Source organism: Clupea harengus, chromosome 5 (assembly GCF_900700415.2).
Source record: "Clupea harengus chromosome 5, Ch_v2.0.2, whole genome shotgun sequence".
In the NCBI taxonomy this organism is placed as follows: Eukaryota; Metazoa; Chordata; class Actinopteri; order Clupeiformes; family Clupeidae; genus Clupea; species Clupea harengus.
The window spans coordinates 25,267,264-25,292,263 of record NC_045156.1 but is presented as its reverse complement, the minus strand read 5'-3'; the positions used below and the strand labels follow the sequence as shown (position 1 = coordinate 25,292,263).

Below are 25,000 nucleotides of genomic sequence, written 5' to 3'. Positions count from 1 at the left end.
TTCATTGTGGGAAATCACTCCTTTCGCGTATGTGGCAATTATATTTATCGAGGATTTCAATCATGCTCTAAGCAATCTCTATTTATCATTCTAACTTTTATGTGGTTTTAGCTAGTCAAATCTTTGCTTTGTCACATTTTTTTCTTACTCTCTCTCTCTCTCTCTCTCTCTCCCTGTGACTCTTTCTTTGACTTCTGTCTGTCTCTGACTGTCTCCTTGAGTCTGTTTCTCAGTCTCTCTCTCTCTCATTCTCTCGCTTTAACTCCGTTTTCCCTCCCTGTTGCAGAATGACGACGGTGGCCACTGTTGCCTGGTGAACAAGTGGAGCACGTTCCTCAAGGCGCGGCTCATCTGCTCGGTCCCGGGAGTCGACGGGGTCGAGACCCACTTCGACGAGCTGAGTGAGTCCGTCAGGCATTTTTGCTTCAATCGTGTCCTCTTTCTTTCCGTGTTGGCAGGTTCATTCGGAGATCCGCAACACACAAATCACTCAGGTGAGATCAGTGGGCCCGATGACAGATTCATACGAAAAAAGATATCGCCTTGGGGTTGTCTGACGTGTAACAGTGTCCTCGGCCAGAATCCTTCCCCCTCAAGAGAACTTCCACTCAGTTTCTGCAATTATTACCCTGAGATGAAAGAGACACTGTCCGCACTTGATATGATGCCTATGGGAGACCTTCTCTGCCATTTTTATGATGTCTGCAAGAGTCGAGGCTCGAAAAGCGCCGGAGGCAGGAGGTGTTTCATAACCTCTGAAGCTCCGGAGATCCTTACAGATGGAGACTGAAAAGTCCATATGTGTCCATAAAAAAAAAAAAAAAACAGGAAAAAAAAACTCTCAGCTGACATACAAATCGTGAAGGCATTGTGTGCGAGGCGAGACGGCCCGCGGATGGACTCCATATGTTGGCGGCGCGAGCGACCGGTGGGGTTCTCATCAGCGGGTGCTCATCTGGGGAAACAGGATCTCCTTAATGGCAAAAAAGACGCAGTCGTGATCATTCGCTAATAGCCCCTCATGGCAGATGATTTAGCCACTATATTCCCCCCCCCCGTTCCCCATCTGGGCTCCGGAAAAGGCTCCAGTGCCTGCACGGCCCATCAGCTGCAGTTTCCACATTAGAGCTGTACTTTCATGTCAACTGCCATGTCCAAGCGATTCATCAGGATGGAAATTGCCGAGCGTCTCGATCCCCGCACGTTGACCCGTTGACCTCGTCTATTATTTATTACTCCCGACTCTGCCCAGGAAAATGATTAAGTCGGTCTAATCTTCTTCCAGAGAGGATCCTCCCAGCACTAGCACTGGGTCCTTGAGAGAGAGAGAGAGAGTCCGTGCCAGTGCCAAGCCAGACTGGATCTCCCCAAGCTGCTTCAGAGTCTCTGCTTGCTTTGTAGTTTCAGGCAGTGCGCTGATCATAACTCATGCAAGCTCAGCAAATCCCATGAATATCCTGTCAAGGAATATGATGATATTGGTTTGTGCCCATTGCTTAACATACATTACTCCACTCGGTACCACCTGTTAACCTGCTGCCATATACTTATCACTGACAACTGTTGCAGGATTTGAAACTGTTTTTGGAGCGGTGTAAGGTGAGGGGGGGTGCTAGGCACATATTGTGGACAGCTTTGTTAGTGTTCTCTGCACACACATGCTAGACCACCAGAGACTATAGGAAGAGCTAATGCACTGTGGTCAATACAGGTTCGATTCTTGACCACTGCAGGATGCTTATGTAAGTCGCTTTGGATAAAAGCGTCTGCTAAACACTGGACCTTTTTTACCTTTGCTCGTGAGAACCCAGTTCCATAGCTCCACGTACGTCTTCATTTTGGCTGTAGAAATTAAGATGTATGTGGCGATGGAACAGTGTTATTGCTTTTGGCAAGTCGAGGCCAAACTGCGGTTAAATGGCAGAGTGTCAGGGTTCATTTCATAGTTTTTCACAACAGTGCAGTGTGGAGTAGTGGGAGACTTTTATTCTGTGGTGAAGCCTGGGGCTGCTATTGCTGATTCTTGTTGTCTTTCTGCACGGACAACTGACAACACAGGAGTGTGGTTGTTGACCTCGTGTTTTTCCTGGGACCTCCCGTGGGGTCTGCGGGTGTCTTTGTTGTCATTCGAGTTTGCTTTTGTCGTGGCGGCGTCAGCAGACGAGGCTGCTGGGAAATCCCCCTCCGCTCTATGGGGTTGGCCTCTGCATGTCCACTTACCCATGACCAATAGTATGAGGTCATCTCTGCTGTCTTCATCTTGTTCTGCTCTCTCTCCCTCTATCCTTCTCTCTCTCCCTCTGTCCTTCTCTCTCTCTCTCTCTCTCTCTCTCAGTCTTTCTCTCTCTCTCTCTCTCTCTCTCAGTCTCTCTCTCTCTCTCTCTCAGTCTTTCTCTCTCTCTCTCGCTCTCTCTCTCTCTCTCTTCCTCCATCTCCCTCCCATGTCTCTCTGTTTCTCTCTCCGCTTCTTTCTGAAGCTCTCTCCCTTTGTTGGTCTCCTTTGATGGTCATGTTTTCTTTCTCCTTATGACATCATTGTTTTCCATCTCTGTTTCAATTTTTTTGCTGACAGTTCCCGGTTTTCTTTCAGTCTTGTTGTTTTCTGAGATGTTGTCGCATTCCACATGGAAGATTGGGGGAGGCCGCTCTCCTGGGCTTTGTCTCTTCCTTTCGTGTTTGCACTATCTCTTTGTCTCTCTCTCTCTCTCTCTCTCTCTCTCTCTCTCTCTCCCTCTCTCTCTCTCTATCCTCTCTCACAAACATTTGCTCGTTCGCTCGCTAAGTCAGCGATTAGCAGTGTCAGCAGACAGGCTGCCTCTGACTCCTCTGCACCTCTGGGCATAGGGGCTTGTGTGGTCTCTCTCTATTACTCTTTTCTCTCCCTCTCTCTCTCTCTCTCTCTCTGTCTCTCTCTCTTTCTCCCTCCCTCCCCTCCCATATGGTCTCAAAGAAACAAGTCAGAGTGTTGAAAAGTTCTGATCACGGGGAACATGTCAGTGCTCCACACTATTTACACGATATGGTTGCAGGTCATGAAGAAATCACAGCGTATTTTTCACCGAGACATAAACTATACACACTGTCTTTGCTAATAAACGTTGGAACTCGTTGCTGTGTTTCTTGTGTACAGTTTAGACATGTCTGATAAATCACGTCCGGTCTTGATCTTGGACTTTATATAACAGATGTTCTCCAGATTGGGATTCGAAAGTAACAAGGCTGTGTCCAGTGTACCCTTTCACCATTGTTTTTTTATGAGGCAGGCAACAAATGCCTTTGTGCTCTTATAAGGGTGCACACACTGCCAGGCTATAACTACTACTACAAGTAAATGAACCAAAAAAAAGGTGTCCGCTGGCCCCTGAATGAATCAACAGACCGAACCAGGCCAACTTCCCCCCCTGGGCAGAATTCTTTTTTTTTTTTTTTTTTTTTTTCATCCGCCATCTCCCTCTCCTCTCCTCCACCCCCCGCTTCATCCCAGCGCCAGCGCCAGGAACTGCCGTAGTCTGGCGTCAGATGGGTTATGGATATCTCCACCTCGTGCCAAATCCTAATTCCTCTTCTTGTTTGCAGCTCCCACCTGTCACTCTCCTGCCCCGCCGATAAATTCAAACATTTCAAAGGTTTTTTTGTAGGGGGGGGGAGTACTGTGATTGCGCCCCTCGTGAATGTCAAACAAACTCTTCCAGCTCTACATCAAGAAGGACCAGGCACAGGAAGAGGCCACGGCCAATAGAAAGGGAGAGAAGGAAGGAAGGAAAAAGAGAGAGAGAGAGAGAGAGAAGGAGAGAGCCTGTGGGAGTTGAACTGGAGGATAAGGCCCGGGCATGAGGCCTCGGGCACAGAGAGACCGTTCCTTTCTGCGTGTCACCGTCAGCGCTGAGGTGTCTGGGAGAGAGCGGATCTGGCACTCTGACGTCTTGCTGTGGGATAACTTATCTCGCGCCAGAGAGGCACTCTGGCCGGCCTGACACAGTGTGCGAAAGACAGTGTCCATGCCCCTGCACGACTGGTGCTTATTGCGAACAAGCCCTGCTATTCTGCAATGTGATGTCATGTGCTGAAGACCATTCATCAGAAGCTTTAATCCAAAGTGATTTTTCAAGAAAACGGTCCAGTTTTCTTGTATTTAACATTTTATTTTAGTATGTGTCACACTGTTTATGCTGCCTGAGAAGTTTTTTTTCCATTTTTTTGAGTCTAACCAGTGCTTTTGTTTCTCCGTCGGACAGGGGATGTGTTTATCCAGAAGACACAGGACACCAAGAACCCCGTCATCTATGGAGTCTTCTCTGTCTCTGGGTGAGTCAGCGTGATGAATGATCTTTTATGTGCATCTCAAATCACACCTCCACTGGTATCCAGTCAGGTATGGAGGCTGAGGTAGTCTGCCTGAGCATGTAGACCGTCACTCCCTGAAACTACAGTTCCTCCAGACTCCCAGGCGAAAGAAACCTGGCACCTGGCCCACCAGATTAAGTTTATACACCAGGGTCTGGATTCACTAAAGCTGAGACTGGTCATTACAGAGCTAATTACATCCTGGGATCGGTCAGGGGGTCACCGGGGTCTGCCCGGCTCCAATCATAAATACTGATGTTGCACCCTTGTTAAGTGCTTTTGCAGCAGTAGCAGGTTTACAAAAATTAAGGCTAGTTTTATTAGCCAGTTAAGACCCCATTCACCTATGAGCTAAGGAAAAAAAAAAGATTCTCAGCCATAAGTAATGTATTAACAGTCTGCCTATTCTTGGCTGGTCGGCTGGTTGAAGCATAGTTTGCTCTTTGTCCTTCAGTGGTTTTGTCTTTCTTGAGGGCCATTTCTTAAATGACTGTGCAGAAGCTTTTACAGTCCCACACTACTCAGGTTTTTTTTTTTCTCCTGAAATGCCTGGAGGTGCCTTCTACCTCTCTGGTGGGTGCTCCACTCTCTCTTATTCATATTCGGTCAGTTCGCTCGTCCGAGAGTAAAGACTTTGTGTCTTTTTTTTTCAGCTTGAATTATAATATCATCTCTACTTTTATACGTCCCAGCACGGCCAATTGCTTACACAAAAAGAGCTTTTTCCTGTTGAGCGGAGAGGTTAGTGGTCCCATGTGGTTCGAGTAGACATATCAGTCAGCAGCCCTGATAAATTGAATCTGAATTTTGTGGAAATGATTCAAAAAGGGTCCTTTTTAGGAAGGGAACAGGGGGAAAAGTTCATGCATACTCATCCAGTTAAAAATAATACCAGAGTGTGTGTGTGTGTGTGTGTGTGTGTGTGTGTTTGTGTGTGTGTGTGTGTGTGTGTGTGTGTGTGTGTGTGTGTGTGGGGGGGGGTAAGAAAGAAAGAGAGAGTGAGAGAGTGATCTGTTTTTGTGTGTGTCTGTAAGTGTGTGTGTGTGTGTGTGTGTGTGTGTGTGTGTGTGTGTGTGTGTGTGTGTGTGTGTGTGTGTGTGTGTGTGTGTGTGTATGCTCAAGAGATTCTATGAACCTGTGTGTTTGTTTTTGCCCGTGTGTAGGTCTGTGTTCAAGGGCTCCGCCGTGTGTGTGTACTCCATGGCGGATGTGCGCATGGTGTTCAATGGACCCTTTGCTCACAAAGAGGGACCAAACTACCAGTGGGTCGCCTACACAGGAAAAATACCATATCCTCGACCAGGGACAGTGAGTAGAATTTCACACACACACACACACACACACACACACACACACACACACACACACACACACACACACACACACACACACACACACACTATTCATTATGCTGATCCTGAATCTTGTTATAGATGTAAAAAAAAAAAATGAAAGCTGTTTCTACACAGTAAGACCTTTCTGTGTATCCAGAGAAAAACACCCATGTTTAATAAACGGATATCCTCTTTTAAAATTCCAGTGCCCAGGAGGGACTTTCACCCCCAACCTTCAGTCCACCAAAGACTACCCAGACGAGGTCATCAACTTCATGCGCAACCACCCCACCATGTACAACGTTGTGTACCCAGTGCACAAGCGCCCCCTAGTGGTCAGGACAAACGTGGACTACGAGTTTACCACCATCACCGTGGATCAGGTGGCCGCCGCGGACGGAAACTACGAAGTGCTGTTCCTGGGGACTGGTAAGTGGGGTGTGGGGTGTGGGGGGGGGGGGGGGGTGTGGTCAGACCCTGGCTCTAGATCTAAGCAAGGTATTAGCCTGTGTGTATTTGAAGAAGAGTATCTGTATTACTGTATTGTATCTGTATTGTAAGTACTTTTCTCGAGTGAAGTAGGGAGCCTACTGTGTTTAGATACTCAGAAGCCTTTTAGGGTTCCTAAGTTTAATGTCTGGATGGTATCTGATCTCAGCCCTCTTCTAGCTGTTTATTTTTTGTGTGAGTGTATTTTCAGTTGAGTAAGTGATGTAAGAAGACACGAGGTGTAATGTCTACAGGGAGAATTTGAAAGTTCTTGGACCGACTGTTAAACTGTTTGTCTGCCTGTGGAAGCATGTGTCAGCTCTGAGATGATTATCAATGGGGAGGGTCTGTTTAGTTTCATTAAGGTCAGGGAAAATGTGTTGTATAAGACACTGGCTTTCAGCTTTCATCTTATTTCACTGCTCTCTCCTTCTCTCTCTCTCCCTCTCTCCCTCTCTTTCTCTCCTTCTCTCCATCCACAGACAGAGGAACAATTCAGAAGGTTATTGTTCTTCCCAGAGATGACCTTCAGACAGAGGAATTAGTGCTTGAGGAGGTGGAGGTCTTCAGAGTGAGTCCTCCATTTTTTCTATTTTCCTTCTATTTGTTCTGTCCCCTCCCACCTTGGTCTTCTTTACAATAAAACATGTTTTTATTTCAACTTTCAGGTTCCAACTGCAATAACCAGCATGAAGATTTCTCCCAAAAGGGTATGTATTTAAAACTATTCTCATGCATACTTAAATCAGGTTCCACAGTAATACCTATGCTTTTTATAGGTGTTACATACATCTTGACTTTATAAGGAACCAATGCCAAATGCATTCAGCATATATTAACTAGAGCAGCGATTCTTGGCCAGCTCACATGCTGTTGTGTGGGCAGCACATTAGAGTGGATGAGAGGGGGATGAGCAGATCTCCTGACCCCCCGGTGTCTTTGTCTCCCTACAGCAACAGCTGTATGTGGGCTCGGCGGCGGGCGTCACCCATCTGGTGCTGCACCGCTGCGATGTGTACGGCGAGGTCTGTGCCGACTGCTGCCTGGCCAGAGACCCTTACTGCGCCTGGGACGGCAAATCCTGCTCCCGCTACTCCGCCTCGCAGAAGAGGTAGGCTGTGTGGGTGTGTGGGGGTGTGTGTGTGTGTGCGTGGTGTGTGTGTGTGTGTGTGTGTGTGTGTGTGTGTGTGTGTGTGTGGTGTGTGTGTGTGTGTGTGTGAGTGTGTGTGTGTGTGGTGTGTGTGTGTGTGTGCGTGTGTGTGTGCGTGAGTGTGTGGTGTGTGTGTGTGTGTGTGTGTGTGTGTGTGTGTGTGTGTGTGTGTGTGTGTGTGTGTGCGCGTGTGCGTGTGTGTGTGCACACACATATATTTTTTTTTGTAAATCTCACCGTATACTATCCCACACTGTGTGTCTATGTCAGTACAATGTTTGTGTGGATCATATTGTAATGATTCTGTGGGTTTGGGAATGTGGATCTGACCCCTCCAGGCGCAGCCGTCGGCAGGATGTAAAGTACGGCAACCCCATCAGACAGTGCAGAGGCTACAACTCCAACGGTGAGAGAAACTCTCTCTCTTCCCCTTTTTTCTTCCTCATGTATTTTCATTTCATTGTTTAATCTCTCCCTCGTACGTCGCTTTGGACAAAAGCGTCTGCTAAATGACTAAATGTAAATACAGCTGAAGAAATACTACGTGGATGCAGTCAGTGAATTGCACTGTGAACGTTTCAAACACACCGTCACGTTAGCACACGACTAGAAAAGAGCGTATAAACATTCAGAAGGGATCTGTCTGGAGCACAGGATATGATGTCATGTTTGAAACCCATCACAGCTAATAAGAACACCCTGGAGATGGTGCAGTATGGAGTGGAGGGAAGCACCGCCTTCCTGGAGTGCCAGGCCAGGTCCCCTCATGTGTCAATCAAATGGCATCTCCAGAAGGAGAACAGCGACAGGAAGAAAGAGGTAGGCCATTCTCCTCCATGGCCCCTTTCACAGGTTATGGTTTCACTCATATGTTTTATGCTGAATGTGCCATATTTGCTTTTTCTAAAGGAGAGCTGAAATGGATGATTCTGGGAGGGGCTTAGCAAAGGGTCCTTATCACTGACTGCTACAGATAACATGAATGAGCCTACTGCCTCTAGCATGTTATTCTATGTAACTATTTGAGTGCGTTAGATGGCTCTTCTGCATATTCACTAGTTGTTATGTGTGTGTCACTCAGCTGCGCTGTGACGGGCGTGTGGTGCGGACGGAGCAGGGCCTGCTGCTGCGCTCGCTGCAGATGTCCGACAGCGGCGTCTACCAGTGCACCTCCACCGAGAACAACTTCAAGCACACGCTGGTCAAGCTGCAGCTGCTGGTGCTGTCCTCGCGCACGGCCAACGCCGCCCTGGCCGAGGCCCACCAGCACCAGCCACAGGGCGCCGCCACCGCCTCCGGCCCCCAGGCCCCGGTGCTCACTCACCCGCCCTCCTCCAGCGCCTGGACCCCCACGGCCGAGCAGTACAAGGACCTGCTGACCCTGCTGAGCCAGCCCGAGATGAGCCTCATCAACCAGTACTGCCAGGACTACTGGCAGCACGGCGAGCCGATCCCACTGGTCGGCGGGCCCCAGGGTGGGGTCGGCGGCGGCGGAGGCGGAGGCGGAGGTGCCGGCGGTGGTGGAGGCGCTGGCGGTGGCGGCGTCATCAAGCGCAAGGATCTGAAGGAGCTGAGGGAGCAGCGTAAGCCCCGCAACCGGCGCCACCATGAGGGCAAGAGCAGCGTCACCGAGACATGAGGGCCGACAGGGACACTCCAGCGCGTACATGAACATACAGCCACACACAGTCACACCACAACAGCCCCATGTCTTCTCTGTCTCTCTCTCCTACACACACACACACACACACACACACACACACACACACACACACACACACACACACACACACAGACTCACACACATAAACACGTACACACTCATACACACTGTCTCCCTTCTCTGACTATGGTGCCAGGAAAAGGCCTCTGAGGATTCATGCATGGAGTAAAACCAGAGAGAGGAGTTGGGGTTGAACAGGCACACGTGGTATTTATTGTAGCTTGTAAATAGTCAAGGTTCTGTGGATTTTATTTGTGCTCAGACTGGGTACATCATTTTCTTTTTTTGTGTATAGGTCCTTCTGTGCAAATATTTTTTTTGTTATCATTGTTATTATTATTCTTATATTTATTATTAATGTAGTAATTCTATATCAGATGGTGTTATTGTACAATGAGTGTCCTCTCTCTGAGGGAATGCGACAGCTCCATCACATTTCTGTACCTACAGCGGACTGCAAAAAAGAGACTCATGTGAAAATGTGAACCGGCGGAGCCATTTTGAAAGGGGCTGCAGAAAGGTCAAGGGTCACCGTGAAGTGCACTGCAGACAAGAGAGTGAGAAAGAGAGAGAGAGAGAGAGAGAGAGAGAGAGAGATAGAGAGACAAACATGGTTCCCCTTCTTTGCACAGCTGTTCAGGTTCTCAGAGAGACCATGAGGCATTTCACTGGACGTGTGGAGAGGAAGAGCTCCCCCTACAGGCAAGAACATGGCAGTTTAAGGCAAATTTCCTGTCGCCTGCCACAACAAAACCAAACCGTTTCGGTTACTCTAAAGGCTTCTCTCACCACAAACTTGCTACAAATCTGTTTTATTTGATTTTTTCTCTCTTTTCATAACACAAGGTATCCATTCGTTAGTGTTCTTGTGTAGGTCTCCCACTCTCTCTGCGTCGTTTCTTTTTCTCAGCGTTTGTTTACCTTGCCTGATCCAGAGTTTTATTGCAATGCAATGTTTGTTGATTACTGTGTGTAAATATTAATATTGATATAGCTCCTGATAGACCATCACCAACCCCCTTGCTGAGAATGATCTGCATTGGATGATCTGACACAAGTTTTAGTCCAAAATATCAAGGAGTGGGCATTCTTCCAAGTATCTACTTAATACAGCACAATAGCATGCTCACTAATTGGGAGTTTATGGCATTAATATGGCAGTTGAAGCACTTTTTACAACTTTAAAAAACTCATCAAGGACATGGTGTGGGGAAACCAGAAAGCTCAGTTTCTGATTCCCGTTCATTAGTTAAACCCCGAACGAAACCATAGGAAGCTGGCTTTCACTCTGCATGAGATGTACAGTTACTGTAAATATGTTTAAGAAATATTGCCGTAGATTACGTCTGTGGAACCTCTTTTCTGTCTTTCTTTCATTTGTGGTGGTGACCAGTGACTTGTACCACAGGGGAAAGCAACCAGGGACTCCCGTGTTCTCAAAGCTAAAAGTGTAACCCTGAAGAGGTGATTGTATGGATCTTCCTCAAGCCTAACTCTTCCTCATCCCCGGAAGGTCACAACAGATGGCTGTAAGAGGAATATGCGAGAAAGATGTACTGTTTTTGTAAAGGAAAAAAACACATTGGTGTGGTTTGTCTCATTTTGTCCTGTTTGTCTGTTAAATTTTTATTTTTTATTCTTGGGGTTTAGTAAGTTTTTATGGGAAATTAAAATCAAATCTACAGAGTTGGATGTACTACACAGTTGATGTTATTGTAATGACTTGACCGTGTACATTTCTCCCCTCTCTTTGATGTTGCAAACTGATTAAAAAAAATAAAGCTCTATATTTTATAAGAATATTAATTTCATTTATTCAAAAACTGGCAAGAAAAAGAAAAGCATTAACATTGATGTAGTTAACAGTGGTTGGAACGCCTGACTGGTGAGAGAACTGTGCCGTAATCATGCCAATGCTTGATTGAGTTCTCTGGGAGCTACAGTTGTTTTCAGGTCCAGTGGTACAAACGCTCACTAAGGCCTTACTCCTTATACACTCACAGCTTGGAACTCTCAGCTACATTATGTGTAGTTCCTTTCTGTGGCACCATCTGGTAACGTAAACATCAGGCACATGTAAACGTCTCAGTCCCGGTGAGGATCCATTGTCCATTTTAACGATTGAGGTCAATGCGTTCTGTCAGGTTGAGATGCCTAAGCTGGTTAAGATCATACAGGCATCTCTGCATGGAAAATAGTATTTGCATTGATCCCCAGATGAGCGTGATGATGCAGAGGCACATGCACAAAAATCTATGGGAGGTTCTGTCAGGACATTCATACCTTGGAGTGAACGCCTATCTCTGTGGGAGATTCGGAAGCTAAATGCATGGTGACATTGCATAACTTGTTGAATCAGTATTAAAATGAATCATTAAATGAAAAAAAAAAACCACTCAGCAAGCTGGTGGGAGAGAGAAGTGAGCTTGAGCACAGTATGAGTGCTTTTGAAATATGTACGCATATCTAGATCTAGCCATCCAGCAAACCCCCACCATCTCATTATGAGCATGTTGGGGAATGATTTCTTACATCTTATTCTTTTATTTGAACCATTTGAAGCTATAAAATTAAGGATCTCAAAGGTAACACCATATACTGATATCAATATACTCATATTAATTCAACATGAAAGCCAGAGAGTAAGTTACTGCAAGAGCTGCAAGGTGCTTGAACTTATTTTGGACTCATTACGTTTCTATTCTACCCTTCATGTTAACGTGCTGTACATTAGATGGCAAAACAGACACTCTTAAAATGTGAAATACAGCCTCCCTCTCTCTTTCTACGATAGTATAAGTTGACAGTTGTGATTGTATCTATGCATGTAACTGAGTTAGTTTGGCATTGGTGTTTTTATTCAAGCAACCGCCACCTTTGTAGCTCTGTAGTCTAGTACTCGATGTGTCAGCCTCTGTCTTATAAAGGCCAGCGAGATGAGTAAAGGGCAGGATTAGAGTTGAGCTGCTGAAGGGACCTTCCGCTGAGGGCAGCATATTCTCCTAAAGCTGGGAGGAGGTCACCTGTGCCCCTCCACTTCACTGACACCGCCCTGGTAGGAGTCCTTGTCTCTTATTGGCCTCCTGTGCCCAGGTGGCCAGCAGAACACCCAAAAGCCATTTAGAGAAAGGAGGACTTTTACTCTGCCCGTCAGTCTCTACAGGCAGCGGTAGGCAGCTGAGTGGTCCAGGCTTGCAGGTTCTATCCTCAGGCCATTCCAAGCTCATCCAGGCCGACTCTTTGGGCGCCTCTCGTTGAGTAGAGATGGGGGCTGGAGGCAGCGCAGAGGCTAAGCACTCCAAGGAGCTGGAGAGGAAGCTGAAGGAGGATGCTGACATAGATGCCAGGACGGTCAAGTTGCTGCTGCTAGGTAAAGTCTCACTGGGTTCACTGTGATGAGAAGGGATAGGGGTGGATGGGAATTCATTGCTTCCATGGTGTTTACCCCAGACTAAAGGGTTATACAAAGAATGGGAAACAGGGAAAGGGAAACAGATGGTAATTTCATATTTCATATTAAAATTTCATGTCAATTCTTTCAGTATGCAACTATGTTTCTTAGATCTGTCATGTGACAACAGTGACAGTTATTTGTTGTTTTGCGTTGTTTTTTTTATTAACTCAAGCCTAAAATTGCTAAGAAGGTCAGTGAGAGTTTGGGAGTGCTTGTGTAGCTGGGTTAGCCAAAGGGTCAGTTACAGCTCTACAAACACCTGCAGGGATGTGTCATTTTCACAGATTTGATCAAGGACTTACAGAAGGGATCTACATCTCTCTGTCTATTTGGGTCAGGCATGGAGAGGGCAGCCCCTCACATTATCAGTGTGGGGCTTAGGACAGGAGTAATGAGATCCAAGCCTCTTATAGTGATCCTCTCAAGAGCAAACATATAAGAGGGAGGGAGGGAGGGAAAGAGAAAAGAGTGCTAGATGATGATCATGAAAACGTATTGTGTGAAAGAAAGAAAGAAACATATCAATTTCCTTGCTTGTGGGACCCAAATTAATCCAAAATCCGACTATGCAACAGTTTCAAGGAAAAGGAAAAAACAATAATAATAATAATAATAATAATAAACTTTATTTGTATAGCTCCTTTCATACAAAACAATGCAGCTCAAAGTGCTTAACAGCAAAGAAAATAATGAAAATATGTGGAGAGAAATACCATGCACAGTGATCCACATAAAACATACAAACTGGGATAAAGTGCATAAACATAAATAAATAAATAACTAAAGTTAACATAAACACATAAAGATAAAGACAAAGACAGGGATGGAGTGCAAAGATAGAATACATAAATTGCATAACGTAAGACAGAAAACGAATGGAACCGTAGAGATATAGTTTATATATCCCCTTAATATCGCATTATATCGTTGTAGCTAGTTAAAGGCTAAGGTGAAAAATGCGTTTTTAGCTTTCTTTTAAAAAAAAATGAGCGAGCTAGCTTCCCTGATATCTAAAGGCACTGTGTTCCATAGCTTTGGGGCGTAATTGAGAAAGGCTGCATCCCCGATTTTCTTATGGCTGTTGCTGGGAACCTCCAATTAACCAGCATTAGATGATCGCAGTGTTCTTGAGGGCAAGTATTTGACTAGGGAGTTTGCAATGTAACTTGGTCCTAGCCCATTGAGGGCTTTGTATATAAGGAGAAAGACCTTAAAATCAATTCTAAATGTTACTGGAAGCCAGTGCAGAGCAGCTAAAACTGTATTAAAAATATGAACGCTTCCCATTCAAATTATACTGACAACGTGTCTGCAATATATAATGATCTGCCTCAACAAGCAAAAATAAATGATGATCTAATTTTATAGTTTTATAGTTCAGCTGCGACCCACAAATTTGTTTTGATCATTTTGAAACAGTTGCGCTTTTCCCCTGAAAAATGCCCAGTCTTCCTTTGGTAAATTGAGCAGTAAGAGCTAATCTGTCTCCCTCTCTCTAGGTGCTGGTGAGTCAGGCAAGAGCACCATTGTCAAACAGATGAAGTGAGTGTGTTGGAAATATTACGTACGTCCAAAATATTGAACTACACTGGACGATGTTTCTATAAACCCTTGCACTCATGTATCCATCTGTACCCAACAGAATTATCCACAAAGATGGTTACTCCCTGGAAGAGTGCTTGGAGTTCATTGTCATCATCAACAGCAACACGTTACAGTCCATCATGGCCATCGTGAAGGCCATGACTACTCTCAATATGGGCTATGGAGATCCTGCTACATCAGTAAGACTTCAACAGGCTCCTTGTCATACTATAATAACATACACAAAGCCAGCTCAATTTAGTAATTTGTTTACATAGTGCCAATAATGATTTACAGAGTCCAAAGCCTGAACTCCTTACAGCAAGCACTTAGGTGATGCATTTCCAATCACAGGGAACAACAGTGCAGTGTTCGAGCAGTAGTTTCAAAGCCCTTTTTTTTGTCAAATTTCCATTTCTATGTTGAAGACATTGTGGTTCCATAGAGTAGTATACCCGGGGTTAACGGATTAAGTGCTCTACCTAATGACACTGAGAATCTTCAAATCCATCATCACAGTAAATACCCGTTTGTGTCCGAAGCTTAAATGTCCTTTTGTGTGATTGTAGGATGATGCCAGGAAGCTGATGCACTTGGCTGATACTATTGAGGAGGGCACAATGCCCAAGGAGATGGGCGAACTCATCATCAGGCTGTGGAAGGACACAGGCATCCAGGCATGCTTCGACAGGGCATCTGAGTACCAACTAAACGACTCTGCTGGATAGTAGGTTTTTCAAGGCCCCTTTGCCCAAAGTGAAAACAAAATGTTTTTTTGAGATGCACTATATGCATTTTGGAATGTGAACACAATATGCCACTAAAAACTTGAAGAATTTACATTGAAAAAATTACAGTCAAAATTACATTTCACATATTTATATACAACCTGGACCCAAAAAAAATACATTCTCTCTCTCATTCTCTCTCTCTCTCTCTCTCTCTCTCTCTCTCTCTCTCAGCTATCTAAATGACCTGGATCGGATAGTTCAGCCTGGCTATGTTCCCACTGAGCAGGATGTGCTGCGTTCTCGAGTAAAGACCACTGGTATCATTGAGACCACGTTCTCCCACCATGACCTCCATTTCAGGTGAGCTGATATCAATAATCAAACTCAAAGCACTGACTCATGACTCTGCTTGTGCCATGAACCAGTGAGGGGTTCACGAAAACAAGAAAACATCATTTCAAACACTTAACCCTTTCTTTAAGAAAAAGCCTTTTTTTCCTTAAATATATGAAGCCCCTAACTTTTCTGAGCTCAATACACTCACGCTTACTCACACTAGTCACATACCTCCTTCTTCCTCCTCTTCGTCTTGCAGGATGTTTGATGTGGGCGGCCAGCGCTCCGAGAGGAAGAAGTGGATCCACTGCTTTGAAGGTGTGACCTGCATCATCTTCATCGCTGCTCTCAGTGCTTACGACATGGTGCTGGTGGAGGACGATGAAGTGGTGAGCGCCCCTGCCTGCTCTAAACTGACTGGAGCTTTTACATAGACACAACAATAACAACAACAACAATAATAATAATAATAACAACAACAACCTTTTTGTTTGCGAACCTATAGCCAAATAGTTTCAAGCAGCCTGTGGAATTTATCTTTGAAATATGTTAAATATGGGTTTAGTCGCCTATGAAGTATGATAATAACTCTTACACACCTACCTCTGCTAAACATCAGTTCCCTTTTGTCTGTCTCTCCTCCCAAAGAACCGAATGCATGAGTCCCTCCACTTGTTCAACAGTATCTGCAATCACCGTTACTTCGCCGCCACCTCCCTTATTCTCTTCCTCAACAAGAAAGATGTCTTCGTAGAGAAGATTAAGAAGGCCCATCTTAGCATGTGCTTCCCTGACTATGATGGTGAGACATGTTGGATGGCTCCCATCTAACTAAATGCACTGTACTAACACAAAACCCTCACAGACACAACACAAGAGACACTACGATCACAGATCATCATATAATGTTTATATAATATTGTTTAATGTTTATATAATATCGTATAATGTTTATATACATTCGTATAGTGTTTATATAATATCGTATAATGGATATACACCTTATAACGTGTTTTTACATTAGTAGTGATTTCTGTACAATGTGTGACATGGCCTACTTTGTACACATTTTGAATGGCACTCAAAACTCAAGATTAATTTCAAGATGGTGAACTTGATGTCTACCTACAGGTCCCAATACCTATGAGGATGCTGGTAACTACATCAAGGTCCAGTTCCTTGATCTCAACCTGCGGAAGGACATCAAGGAGGTCTACTCCCATCTGACTTGTGCCACTGACACAGAGAACGTCAAGTTTGTGTTCGATGCCGTCACCGACATTATCATCAAAGAGAACCTCAAGGATTGTGGTCTCTTCTAAAGAGGGACATACCCTTGGCAGGCAGGAGAGAGGCAGGTAAAACCCTATTTTCCTATCTCCCCAAGAGGCTAAAGTCATGTATAACCAACATATGCTGAACGAATCACTGAAATACCACCATTGTATGAAGTTTCCATAATGGAGAGGAAGTTAAAACCAACTGCTCTTATTTTTCTGTTAGGTGACTACAAATCCCTCCTGCATCATGTTTCCCTACCCATCTTCTCCAGAGGTCAGAAGACACCATCTCACTGTTTGACCCCCACCACAGACACACACACACACACACAAACAGAAACATGACCCCAAACACTAAAAACAAACAAAGAACTATGGTTTCCATCAAGGTGTATAACCGTAAGGCTTTATTTGCACCATGAGATGACGAGGTAATGTCAAAAGACACATTACTGGTCACATGTAGTATTTACAGAGAGCAATGCTGCTAGTTCCTTATAGACTGTGGAATGGAAACTGGTGTATCTGTAGAATATTCTTTCAGGAGTGTGCGTCTATGTATGTCATAGGTGTTTGATTTTTTCATCAATTAATTAATTAAAATGGTTGACTGGGCCTGCTTAATCCAGGAGATCACTTAGTTACACATGGCCAAATGACCAACAACACCTGCACATGCACTTCAGTTTGTAATCTGATGGAGAAACTGTGTATTAAAGTTTAATAAAATAATAATCTCCCCGCCATTGACACATTACAGAATGCTGCATCCGTGTCATGCAGAGGAACAGTAGTTTAGCTGGACAGAAAAACAAAAATCAAGCTCTTGGCACAAAACCTCAACCATGAATAGAGATCCAAGCTGCGGCTTTTTAATGCTATTTTTTCTGTAACCTTTTTTAAACATACCAATGAATCATGGAAGCCATGGGGCACCGTCTGGCGAGGAGGAATGAAGTCCGCGTTACGCTGTAGCTCAAACTCGCCTCGTCTCATTTCTGAGATGCAGAAGTCAACCACCAGCAGTGCGTTACGCAGACGTTCTGTACCTGAAAGTTGTCTAATAAAGCTTCTGTAGGCACCCCCAGTCTTTTTCCATGTGTAATTTGTTTTATTGGAGAGAAATCATCATTTAGCTAGGTCAGCTTTGTACTCATTAATCTCCACTTGACAAAATATGACTAAATCCTCACACATACACACACACACACAGGTTGGTACACTATAACTACTGCAACAACACAGTACAAATGCTTTAGCACAACTATAAATCAGATTAGTTTATTGCAATACTTCTGGACATATTGTTAAATATGCCCTTGCATGTACATCTGTTATCCAAAGCATGCATATTAAAATGATGGTACACATGAGGATTCCTGAAACATTTGTTTTACACAGTAAAAGACGCTCAAACACACCAGATTAGTGAAAGGGAACATGAACACTCTGCTGTTCAATTAGCCTGTGATTTAAAATGTTGAAATGAGACAAAATAAGAAAACAACATGGTCAACAAATCATTATCCAAAGACATCCTCAAGTACTTATAAAAAAAATACATCCCTGAGTTTCCTCTCTCTCTCTCTGATGTGCAAAATCAGTTTGCAAACAGCCAAAAAGGCAGGATTTTATTCAGACACAGCTTATTGACAGCAGCCCCTGCTTTGCACCTGAGGACTGCCAGACCACAAATACACCAGTATGAACCTCTCACCTAATTGGAACAGCCCAAAAAAAAAAAAAAAGGGGGGGGGGGGGGACGGGGACTAGTCATCCATGAGTTCATATTACGACATCTGGAGAGGAAGCCCAGTCATTCGGAGCTGTGTGAATAGTTGGCAAGAGGCTTCCTGCATTTTCCACAGCACGTGAGCAGGGGTTCAAACCCGAGTTTTTTGCAATGTGAGGAGAATTATGCAGGGCCAGTAGACTCTGTATGATCTAAGGTAAAGACAAAATCGGTAAAAAAAAAAGAGGTAAATAAACCCCTCACCAAACGTCCTTTAAAATTTCCCACCGTTGGGCTGACAATCATTTAGCCATTTTTATTCAAAAGATTATTCTTTAATAGTTCCAATAGTCAACGCACACCGAGAGACACTATTTCTGACAATAACACAGCTTCTTTTGCAGCCTTCTTATTTAAGACAGATATTTGTTTAAAAAAAAAAAAAAAAAACAACAACCTCTTGGACCACTGATTCACTGACAGGCAAAACTTCACAGAATGCCAGTGGGAAGAACTGTAACTATATGCTGTGCGACCAAAAAGATATTGCAAATTAGCATGAAGTCATCATTTGAGGGAAGAAAAAAAGCTCAGTTTTGTTATTATGCCTTTTCAAGGCTTTATTTCAAGTCACTGCGCCTTGTTCAGGGTCCCAGCATGTGGGTATGCCTACCAGCGGTCTACTCTACAGTCCACACTCTACACACTGTCCAGCACACTGAGGAGAATGCTAGAGAGGACAGGAGAGAAAGGCACCATTTACTAGGTCAGGTCCATCAGATTGAAAGAATAACAAAACATTCACACACACACACACACACACACACAATTACATTCAATTACAATTCATACATGCTTGTCAATGCAGAATGATACCACCAAATATGTCATGTGTCACATGTCAATGAGGTGGTTGTGCAGTAATGACTGCTATGGAGGCACTGTGCTGTGTTTTGGCTATATGACATACAGCCCTTTACCATCAGACAATACTAGAATGCATAGAATGAATGCACTTAGCATGGCTTTCAAGGCCCTTCCTTTGAGCGAGCTGCCTGTCCCAAAGACCCCTCTAGGCCCGTCTGCCAGCAAAACTCAGAGCAACAAAACAGTGACCTGACGTTACACACCACAACAACAAGAACGCCCCTCCTGTTGTTGAGAACAGAATCAAAGACAGCCTCCCCGGACACAAATCTCTTAACAGTGAGCACTGTATTTGGATTGACAACTGAGGTCTGGTATAGCAAGACCATTTGTATAACGCTCATAAGATAACCCTTAACATTTGCATGCCTACCCCACACAATCAGAGGACTACGGTGACCACCCAGATTAATGGTGGTGTAGCATGGGCAATACGTACTACCTGTGACTTCGCTTCCCAATCAGTGTGGATGCCCTTCTTCCAGCCATCACTGTTAAACGGGTTCAAAACTATTTTTAATGACTTATTTCCCTTGTGCTTCCTGAGTGATAGAGGAATACCTAACAACCACTGTCTGCACCTCAAAAATCTCAAAATCAAGTTAATCCCTAAAATATACATCACATGAGTGGCTATATGTCCTCAAATGGCTATATAATTAGGATGATGAATGAGGCGTTGGCTACATACTGCATGCAACTGAAGAGTCTTGAACAGCACACTGAAGCAGTTGGAATAACATTAAGGCTGGAATTACTGTTAGGCATTCTTATGCCAAATACTATTAGGCCCCAAACATTTGGCAAACAGAAGTCCTCACATGGAGGTTTTTTTCCTCCATGTTTTGTCCGAGTTCAGGCACGTTGTCCATGACGGCTACAAGACAAACCCTTATCACTGAAAAACGCAACCCTTGGACGAACAGAGTCCTGTGTTTCATCACGTGGCACTGTGTAGTTCCGTGCAACATTTTTGCTTTGCATTGCATTGCATTGCACAACATGATCGCCTTGGTCTAACTTCAAATGATCCTGTGTGATCTCATCTCTCAAAAAGACTCCAACAATCTATCGAGTCCCACGTTGAGAATGTCCTGTTGTAGATTTAACTCTACCAGAAGGCAAGTAAAAGAGAATTTTTTTTTTAAAAAAACAGTCATGATTTTTAGTGCATGTCTCTCCTGAAATAGTACAGATCAAGACCAAACATCACCAAAACAAAAACAAAAATAAATTTCTTAGATAAATGCAGATTGTTATAAAATATATTAGTTTCTTGTACAAAAAGGGTGAGGGAAAAAAAGTCAAGAGGTATAAAAAAAACGAGTGTTGTGACGAGAGGGGAGTCCTCCTGAAGAGTCAAAGGCAGCTGCAGCAGAGATGAGGGTTGGGTGGGGCTTTAAGACAGGCCAACCATGTGGTCGATCTGCCTCATGTAGACGCTTTTGAGAGGCAGGCCGAAGCGCCTCTCCTCGGGGATCCGGTCACACTGCTGGCACACAGACACAACAGGTCACTCACTTACTCACACAGACACAACAGGTCACTCACTCACACAGACACAACAGGTCACTAACTCACACAGACACAACAGGTCACTCACTCACACAGACACAACAGGTCACTCACTCACACAGACACAACAGGTCACTCACTTACTCACACAGACACAACAGGTCACTCACTCACACAGACACAACAGGTCGGTCACTCACTCACACAGACACAACAGGTCACTCACTCACACAGACACAACAGGTCGGTCACTCACTCACACAGACACAACAGGTCACTCACTCACACAGACACAACAGGTCACTCACTCACACAGACACAACAGGTCACTCACTCACTCACACAGACACAACAGGTCACTCACTTACTCACACAGACACAACAGGTCACTCACTCACACAGACACAACAGGTCACTCACTCACACAGACACAACAGGTCACTCACTCACACAGACACAACAGGTCACTCACTCACACAGACACAACAGGTCACTCACTTACTCACACAGACACAACAGGTCACTCACTCACTCGCACAGAATCATTTAATTTACCCAGCAACAACACTGTTAATGGGGCGACAGTGGTACAGTGGTAGAGAAGTCGTTTAGTAATCAGAAGGTTGCTAGTTCGATTCCCTGTCGAAGTGTCCTTGAGCAAGACACTGAACCCCTAATTGCTCCTGACGTGCAGTGTGCCATCAGTGTAAATGTAAAATGTGTATACATTGTAAGTCGCACATATGTAAGTCGCTTTGGATAAAAGCGTCTGCTAAATGTAAATGTTAGAAAGTCATGCTAACAACAAATCCCTGTCTGCCAAGTGAGAGTCACACTTACAGCCTGAGCCTTACATATGTGCGACTTTCCAAAACCTTGTGCATTAGAACCTCAACCTTAACAGATCACAGGAGATGCCTTTTCACATTTAGAGGAGATCATGAAGGCTGCAGGTGGAAAATGCGGGTGAACCAAAAATGTGAAACAGCTCCCGTGGTGACTACTCAAATCAATGGACATGATATTATTAGCACAGTTTTCTACCAGTTAGCTCGTTGTTCTACCAGCTGAATGACAGGAATACTACACTGAACACTGAAAAAAGCTATTTGTCAGCCATTAAGGGGGTTTACATTGCTGCTGCACTAGGGTTTGTGGTGTGTAAGAGTGGGTGAGCCGCTGACACCACAGTGACGCCTGCATTGTTCACGTCGGCAATGCAGACTTTGGACCAGAGTGTCTCCACCATGGAGCCGGGGACTCACATTGCTGGTGTTGGCGGGGTGATGATGATGGTGATGAGGCTCATCACAAGGCCCGTCGCAGGACTGCAGGTGGCTCCAGGTGTGCTCACGGAAGCGCGGCTCAATGGGCACCACGTGGCCCTCAGTGGTGAAGATGTAGCGGCTCTCGGAGTCGTGCAGCGGGTTGTCCTCGTCAAAGAGCTGAACAACAGGGGCCACAGAACCGAAAACTCATTCACAGCTGACACATCCACATGTACACATCAGTCATTCATTCATTCATTCATTCATTCATTCACAGCCTGACACATCCACATGTACACATCAGTCATTCATTCATTCATTCATTCATTCACATCCTGACACATCCACATGTACACCTCAGTCGTTCATTCATTCATTCATTCATTCATTCACAGCCTGACACATCCACACGTACGCCTCAGTCGTTCATTCATTCACAGCCTGACACATCCACATGTACACATCAGTCATTCATTCATTTACAGCCTGACACATCCACATGTACACCTCAGTCATTCATTAATTAATCCACAGCCTGACACATCCACATGTACACTTCAGTCAGTCAGTCATTCATTCATTCACAGCCTGACATCCACATGTACACATCAGTCATTCATTCATTCACAGCCTGACACATCCACACGTACGCCTCAGTCTTTCATTCATTCACAGCCTGACATCCACATGTACACATCAGTCATTCATTCATAGCCTGACACATCCACATGTACACCTCAGTCATTCATTAATTAATCCACAGCCTGACACATCCACATGTACACATCAGTCAGTCATTCATTCATTCATTCACAGCTGACACATCCACATGTACACTTCAGTCAGTCATTCATTCATTCATTCATTCATTCATTCACAGCCTGACACATCCACATGTACACATCAGTCATTCATTCATTCACAGCCTGACATCCACATGTACACCTCAGTCATTCATTCATTCACAGCTGACACATCCACATGTACACTTCAGTCAGTCATTCATTCATTCATTCATTCATTCACAGCCTGACATCCACATGTACGCCTCAGTCATTCATTCATTCATTCATTCACAGCCTGACACATCCACATGTACACCTCAGTCGTTCATTCATTCATTCACAGCCTGACACATCCACATGTACACATGAGTCATTCATTCATTCATTCATTCACAGCCTGACACATCCACACGTACGCCTCAGTCGTTCATTCATTCATTCATTCACAGCCTGACACATCCACACGTACGCCTCAGTCGTTCATTCATTCATTCATTCACAGCCTGACATCCACACGTACGCCTCAGTCATTCATTCATTCACAGCCTGACACATCCACATGTACACCTCAGTCATTCATTCATTCACAGCCTGACACATCCACATGTAAACCTCAGTCATTCATTCAATCGTTCATTCAATCAATCAATCAATCAATCAATCAAAGCCTGACACATCCACATGTACACCTCAGTCATTAATTCATTAATTCATTCACAGCCTGACACCTCCACATATACACCCCAGTCAGTCCTTCATTTATTCACAGCCTGACACATTCACAAGCTACACCTGTCATTCATCACGTATGGAAACCATGCATCACTCTTTCATACTTGCACACTCCCTGTGAGTCATGCTTGCTCTTTCACTCTTTTCACAGGCTTCACATATTCCAATGCAGTCATTCTACATGCTCACAGGTCCTTGACAGATAGGCAAGAAGCTGGAATGGCCATAGATGAGGCTGAGCACTGACCAGGTAAAGGTATTTGCAGGTCTCACTGAGGAAGAAGCTCTCCATGCGGTCCTCTTTGGATTTGTCGACCACGTGGTGCAGAGTGGCATAGCCACACCTGTTTGGAGGCGTCAGAAGCACACTTCAGCTGTGGTGGAGCGCACACACTTGGCACACTTTACACACATCAGCTGATGACCAAAATGAACACCTTGCTCTGGGCTATCAGCACAGCCGAACAAGATATTCTGAACAGAGAGATTTCTTCTTTTGAGTGAGATGCTTATTCTGACAACCATGCCCAACCATGTCAGAATAAGCATGCAAGCATTTTGCATTCTTAAAGCAAGATTATGGAGAACAAAGTATCTACTTCTCAAAAATATGACTCAGAGTTGAACTTACTTGACTTTGGTATTCTTTTCAAGGCTTTGGAGGATATCCATTCCTACATGCAGGTAAAAGGGGTTCTTTGTTGCCTGCACGAGAAAGAGAATGCATATTTTTCTGAACAACAGTGAACGCTATATATAGCTATGTACAACTTGGGCTCATCTGCCTGAACGTTAAAAGATTTTTTTCCTTCCTCAAAGTAAATGATTGCCTCTGGACAAACCAGGAAATAGCATGACAGAAACCCTACACCTGCGTTAAACAGGTTTAACTTGGAGGAAGTCCCATGTTGATATGCAAAGGCAGATAAAGAGGCCCTAGTCTGACATCGCAGCTCTGCTCTGGAATGTTACCATACCTGTGGGAGAGGGGAGTGCTCATTTTAAGGGGGAAGAGAACGGCTGTGGAGGCTTACCTGATAGAGCAGGTAGGTGGATTCCACCAGCTCGGGCCGGAGTGGGTAGAAGAGCACGTCGGGGGTTTGCAACTGCCAGTTGTAGCGCTCAGGCAGTGCTCCGAAGCGCTTCCAGATGGCGTAATAGAAAGCATGCAAGCAGATGGCATTTTCCACATCACCACTCAACACCTGCAAAGAGTAGAGTTAATATCTTACAAACTGAGAGCGAAAGTACAAGCCTGGGTTTAAAGAGAAGGAAAACATACAGTAATTGTACCAAAACTACCGAGCCAGATTATTTCAATTGAGGTCTTATCTCTAGAAGTGAAGTGCAAAAGTGAGAAGGGTTTTGTTTGTGGCAAGCAGAGAGGTGAAAAGACAGGAGTGAGATGACAAAGAGGAGTGAGGTAAGGAGGTGGGAGTGAGGTGGGAGTGAGGTGAGGAGGTGCGAGTGAGGTGAGGAGGTGGGAGTGAGGTGAGGAGGTGCGAGTGAGGTGAGGAGGTGGGAGTGAGGTGAGGAGGTGGGAGTGAGGTGAGGAGGTGGGAGTGAGGTGAGGAGGTGGGAGTGAGGTGAGGAGGTGGGAGTGAGGTGAGGAGGTG

The 25,000-nt window shown here is 44.8% G+C and overlaps 3 protein-coding genes across 6 annotated transcripts in view; 2 read left to right on the top strand and 1 right to left on the bottom strand.

Annotated features, from left to right (window-relative positions):
- The window catches only part of sema3fa (sema domain, immunoglobulin domain (Ig), short basic domain, secreted, (semaphorin) 3Fa), a 50,410-nt gene extending 39,570 nt beyond the window's left edge, over positions 1 to 10,840 (top strand). The window contains exons 10-19 of one of the 2 annotated variants that reach the window (XM_031568275.2): positions 287 to 401; positions 4,236 to 4,305; positions 5,508 to 5,652; positions 5,885 to 6,107; positions 6,650 to 6,738; positions 6,836 to 6,877; positions 7,121 to 7,278; positions 7,656 to 7,723; positions 8,003 to 8,136; positions 8,399 to 10,840. In XM_031568275.2, coding sequence (XP_031424135.1) covers positions 287 to 401; positions 4,236 to 4,305; positions 5,508 to 5,652; positions 5,885 to 6,107; positions 6,650 to 6,738; positions 6,836 to 6,877; positions 7,121 to 7,278; positions 7,656 to 7,723; positions 8,003 to 8,136; positions 8,399 to 8,956 — 1,602 coding nt within the window. In that variant the 3' untranslated portion in view covers positions 8,957 to 10,840. Of the gene's footprint in view, positions 1 to 286; positions 402 to 4,235; positions 4,306 to 5,507; positions 5,653 to 5,884; positions 6,108 to 6,649; positions 6,739 to 6,835; positions 6,878 to 7,120; positions 7,279 to 7,640; positions 7,724 to 8,002; positions 8,137 to 8,398 lie in introns of both variants that reach the window. The other variant, XM_031568274.2, reaches the window with a different exon arrangement.
- Positions 10,841 to 12,117: 1,277 nt separating this feature from the next.
- gnat1 (guanine nucleotide binding protein (G protein), alpha transducing activity polypeptide 1) lies at positions 12,118 to 17,182 on the top strand. Of its 2 annotated transcripts, none has more exons than XM_012822577.3 (9): positions 12,118 to 12,410; positions 13,994 to 14,036; positions 14,137 to 14,278; positions 14,648 to 14,805; positions 15,041 to 15,169; positions 15,405 to 15,534; positions 15,794 to 15,947; positions 16,277 to 16,499; positions 16,649 to 17,182. In XM_012822577.3, the coding sequence occupies exons 1-8, from the start codon at positions 12,305 to 12,307 to the stop codon at positions 16,465 to 16,467; spliced, it is 1,053 nt and encodes a 350-aa protein (XP_012678031.1). In that variant the 5' UTR covers positions 12,118 to 12,304; the 3' UTR covers positions 16,468 to 16,499; positions 16,649 to 17,182. The 2 variants fall into 2 exon arrangements, with proteins under 2 accessions (XP_012678031.1, XP_031424136.1); XM_031568276.2 differs by having other exon boundaries at positions 16,277 to 16,503.
- On the bottom strand, positions 17,137 to 24,613 carry edem1 (ER degradation enhancer, mannosidase alpha-like 1). Of its 2 annotated transcripts, none has more exons than XM_031568277.2 (5): positions 24,419 to 24,613; positions 24,016 to 24,089; positions 23,632 to 23,728; positions 21,865 to 22,044; positions 17,137 to 20,576 (listed from the first exon to the last, which is right to left on the bottom strand). In XM_031568277.2, the coding sequence occupies exons 2-5, from the start codon at positions 24,054 to 24,056 to the stop codon at positions 20,484 to 20,486; spliced, it is 411 nt and encodes a 136-aa protein (XP_031424137.1). In that variant the 5' UTR covers positions 24,057 to 24,089; positions 24,419 to 24,613; the 3' UTR covers positions 17,137 to 20,483. The 2 variants fall into 2 exon arrangements, with proteins under 2 accessions (XP_031424137.1, XP_031424138.1); XM_031568278.2 differs by having other exon boundaries at positions 17,137 to 20,573.
- Between the last annotated feature and the right edge of the window lie 387 nt (positions 24,614 to 25,000).

Coding starts and splice junctions, on each gene's coding strand:
- gnat1 (XM_012822577.3), top strand. CDS start 12,305: ATGGGGGCTGGAGGCAGCGCAGAGGCTAAGCACTCCAAGGAGCTGGAG. Junction 14,279..14,647: donor ATGGAGATCCTGCTACATCA/GTAAGACTTCAA, acceptor GTGTGATTGTAG/GATGATGCCAGGAAGCTGAT. Junction 15,170..15,404: donor CACCATGACCTCCATTTCAG/GTGAGCTGATAT, acceptor TTCGTCTTGCAG/GATGTTTGATGTGGGCGGCC.
- edem1 (XM_031568277.2), bottom strand. CDS start 24,056: ATGGATATCCTCCAAAGCCTTGAAAAGAATACCAAAGTCAA. Junction 22,045..23,631: donor CCTGCAAATACCTTTACCTG/GTCAGTGCTCAG, acceptor CCTGTTGTTCAG/CTCTTTGACGAGGACAACCC. Junction 20,577..21,864: donor ACCCCGCCAACACCAGCAAT/GTGAGTCCCCGG, acceptor TCTGTGTGCCAG/CAGTGTGACCGGATCCCCGA.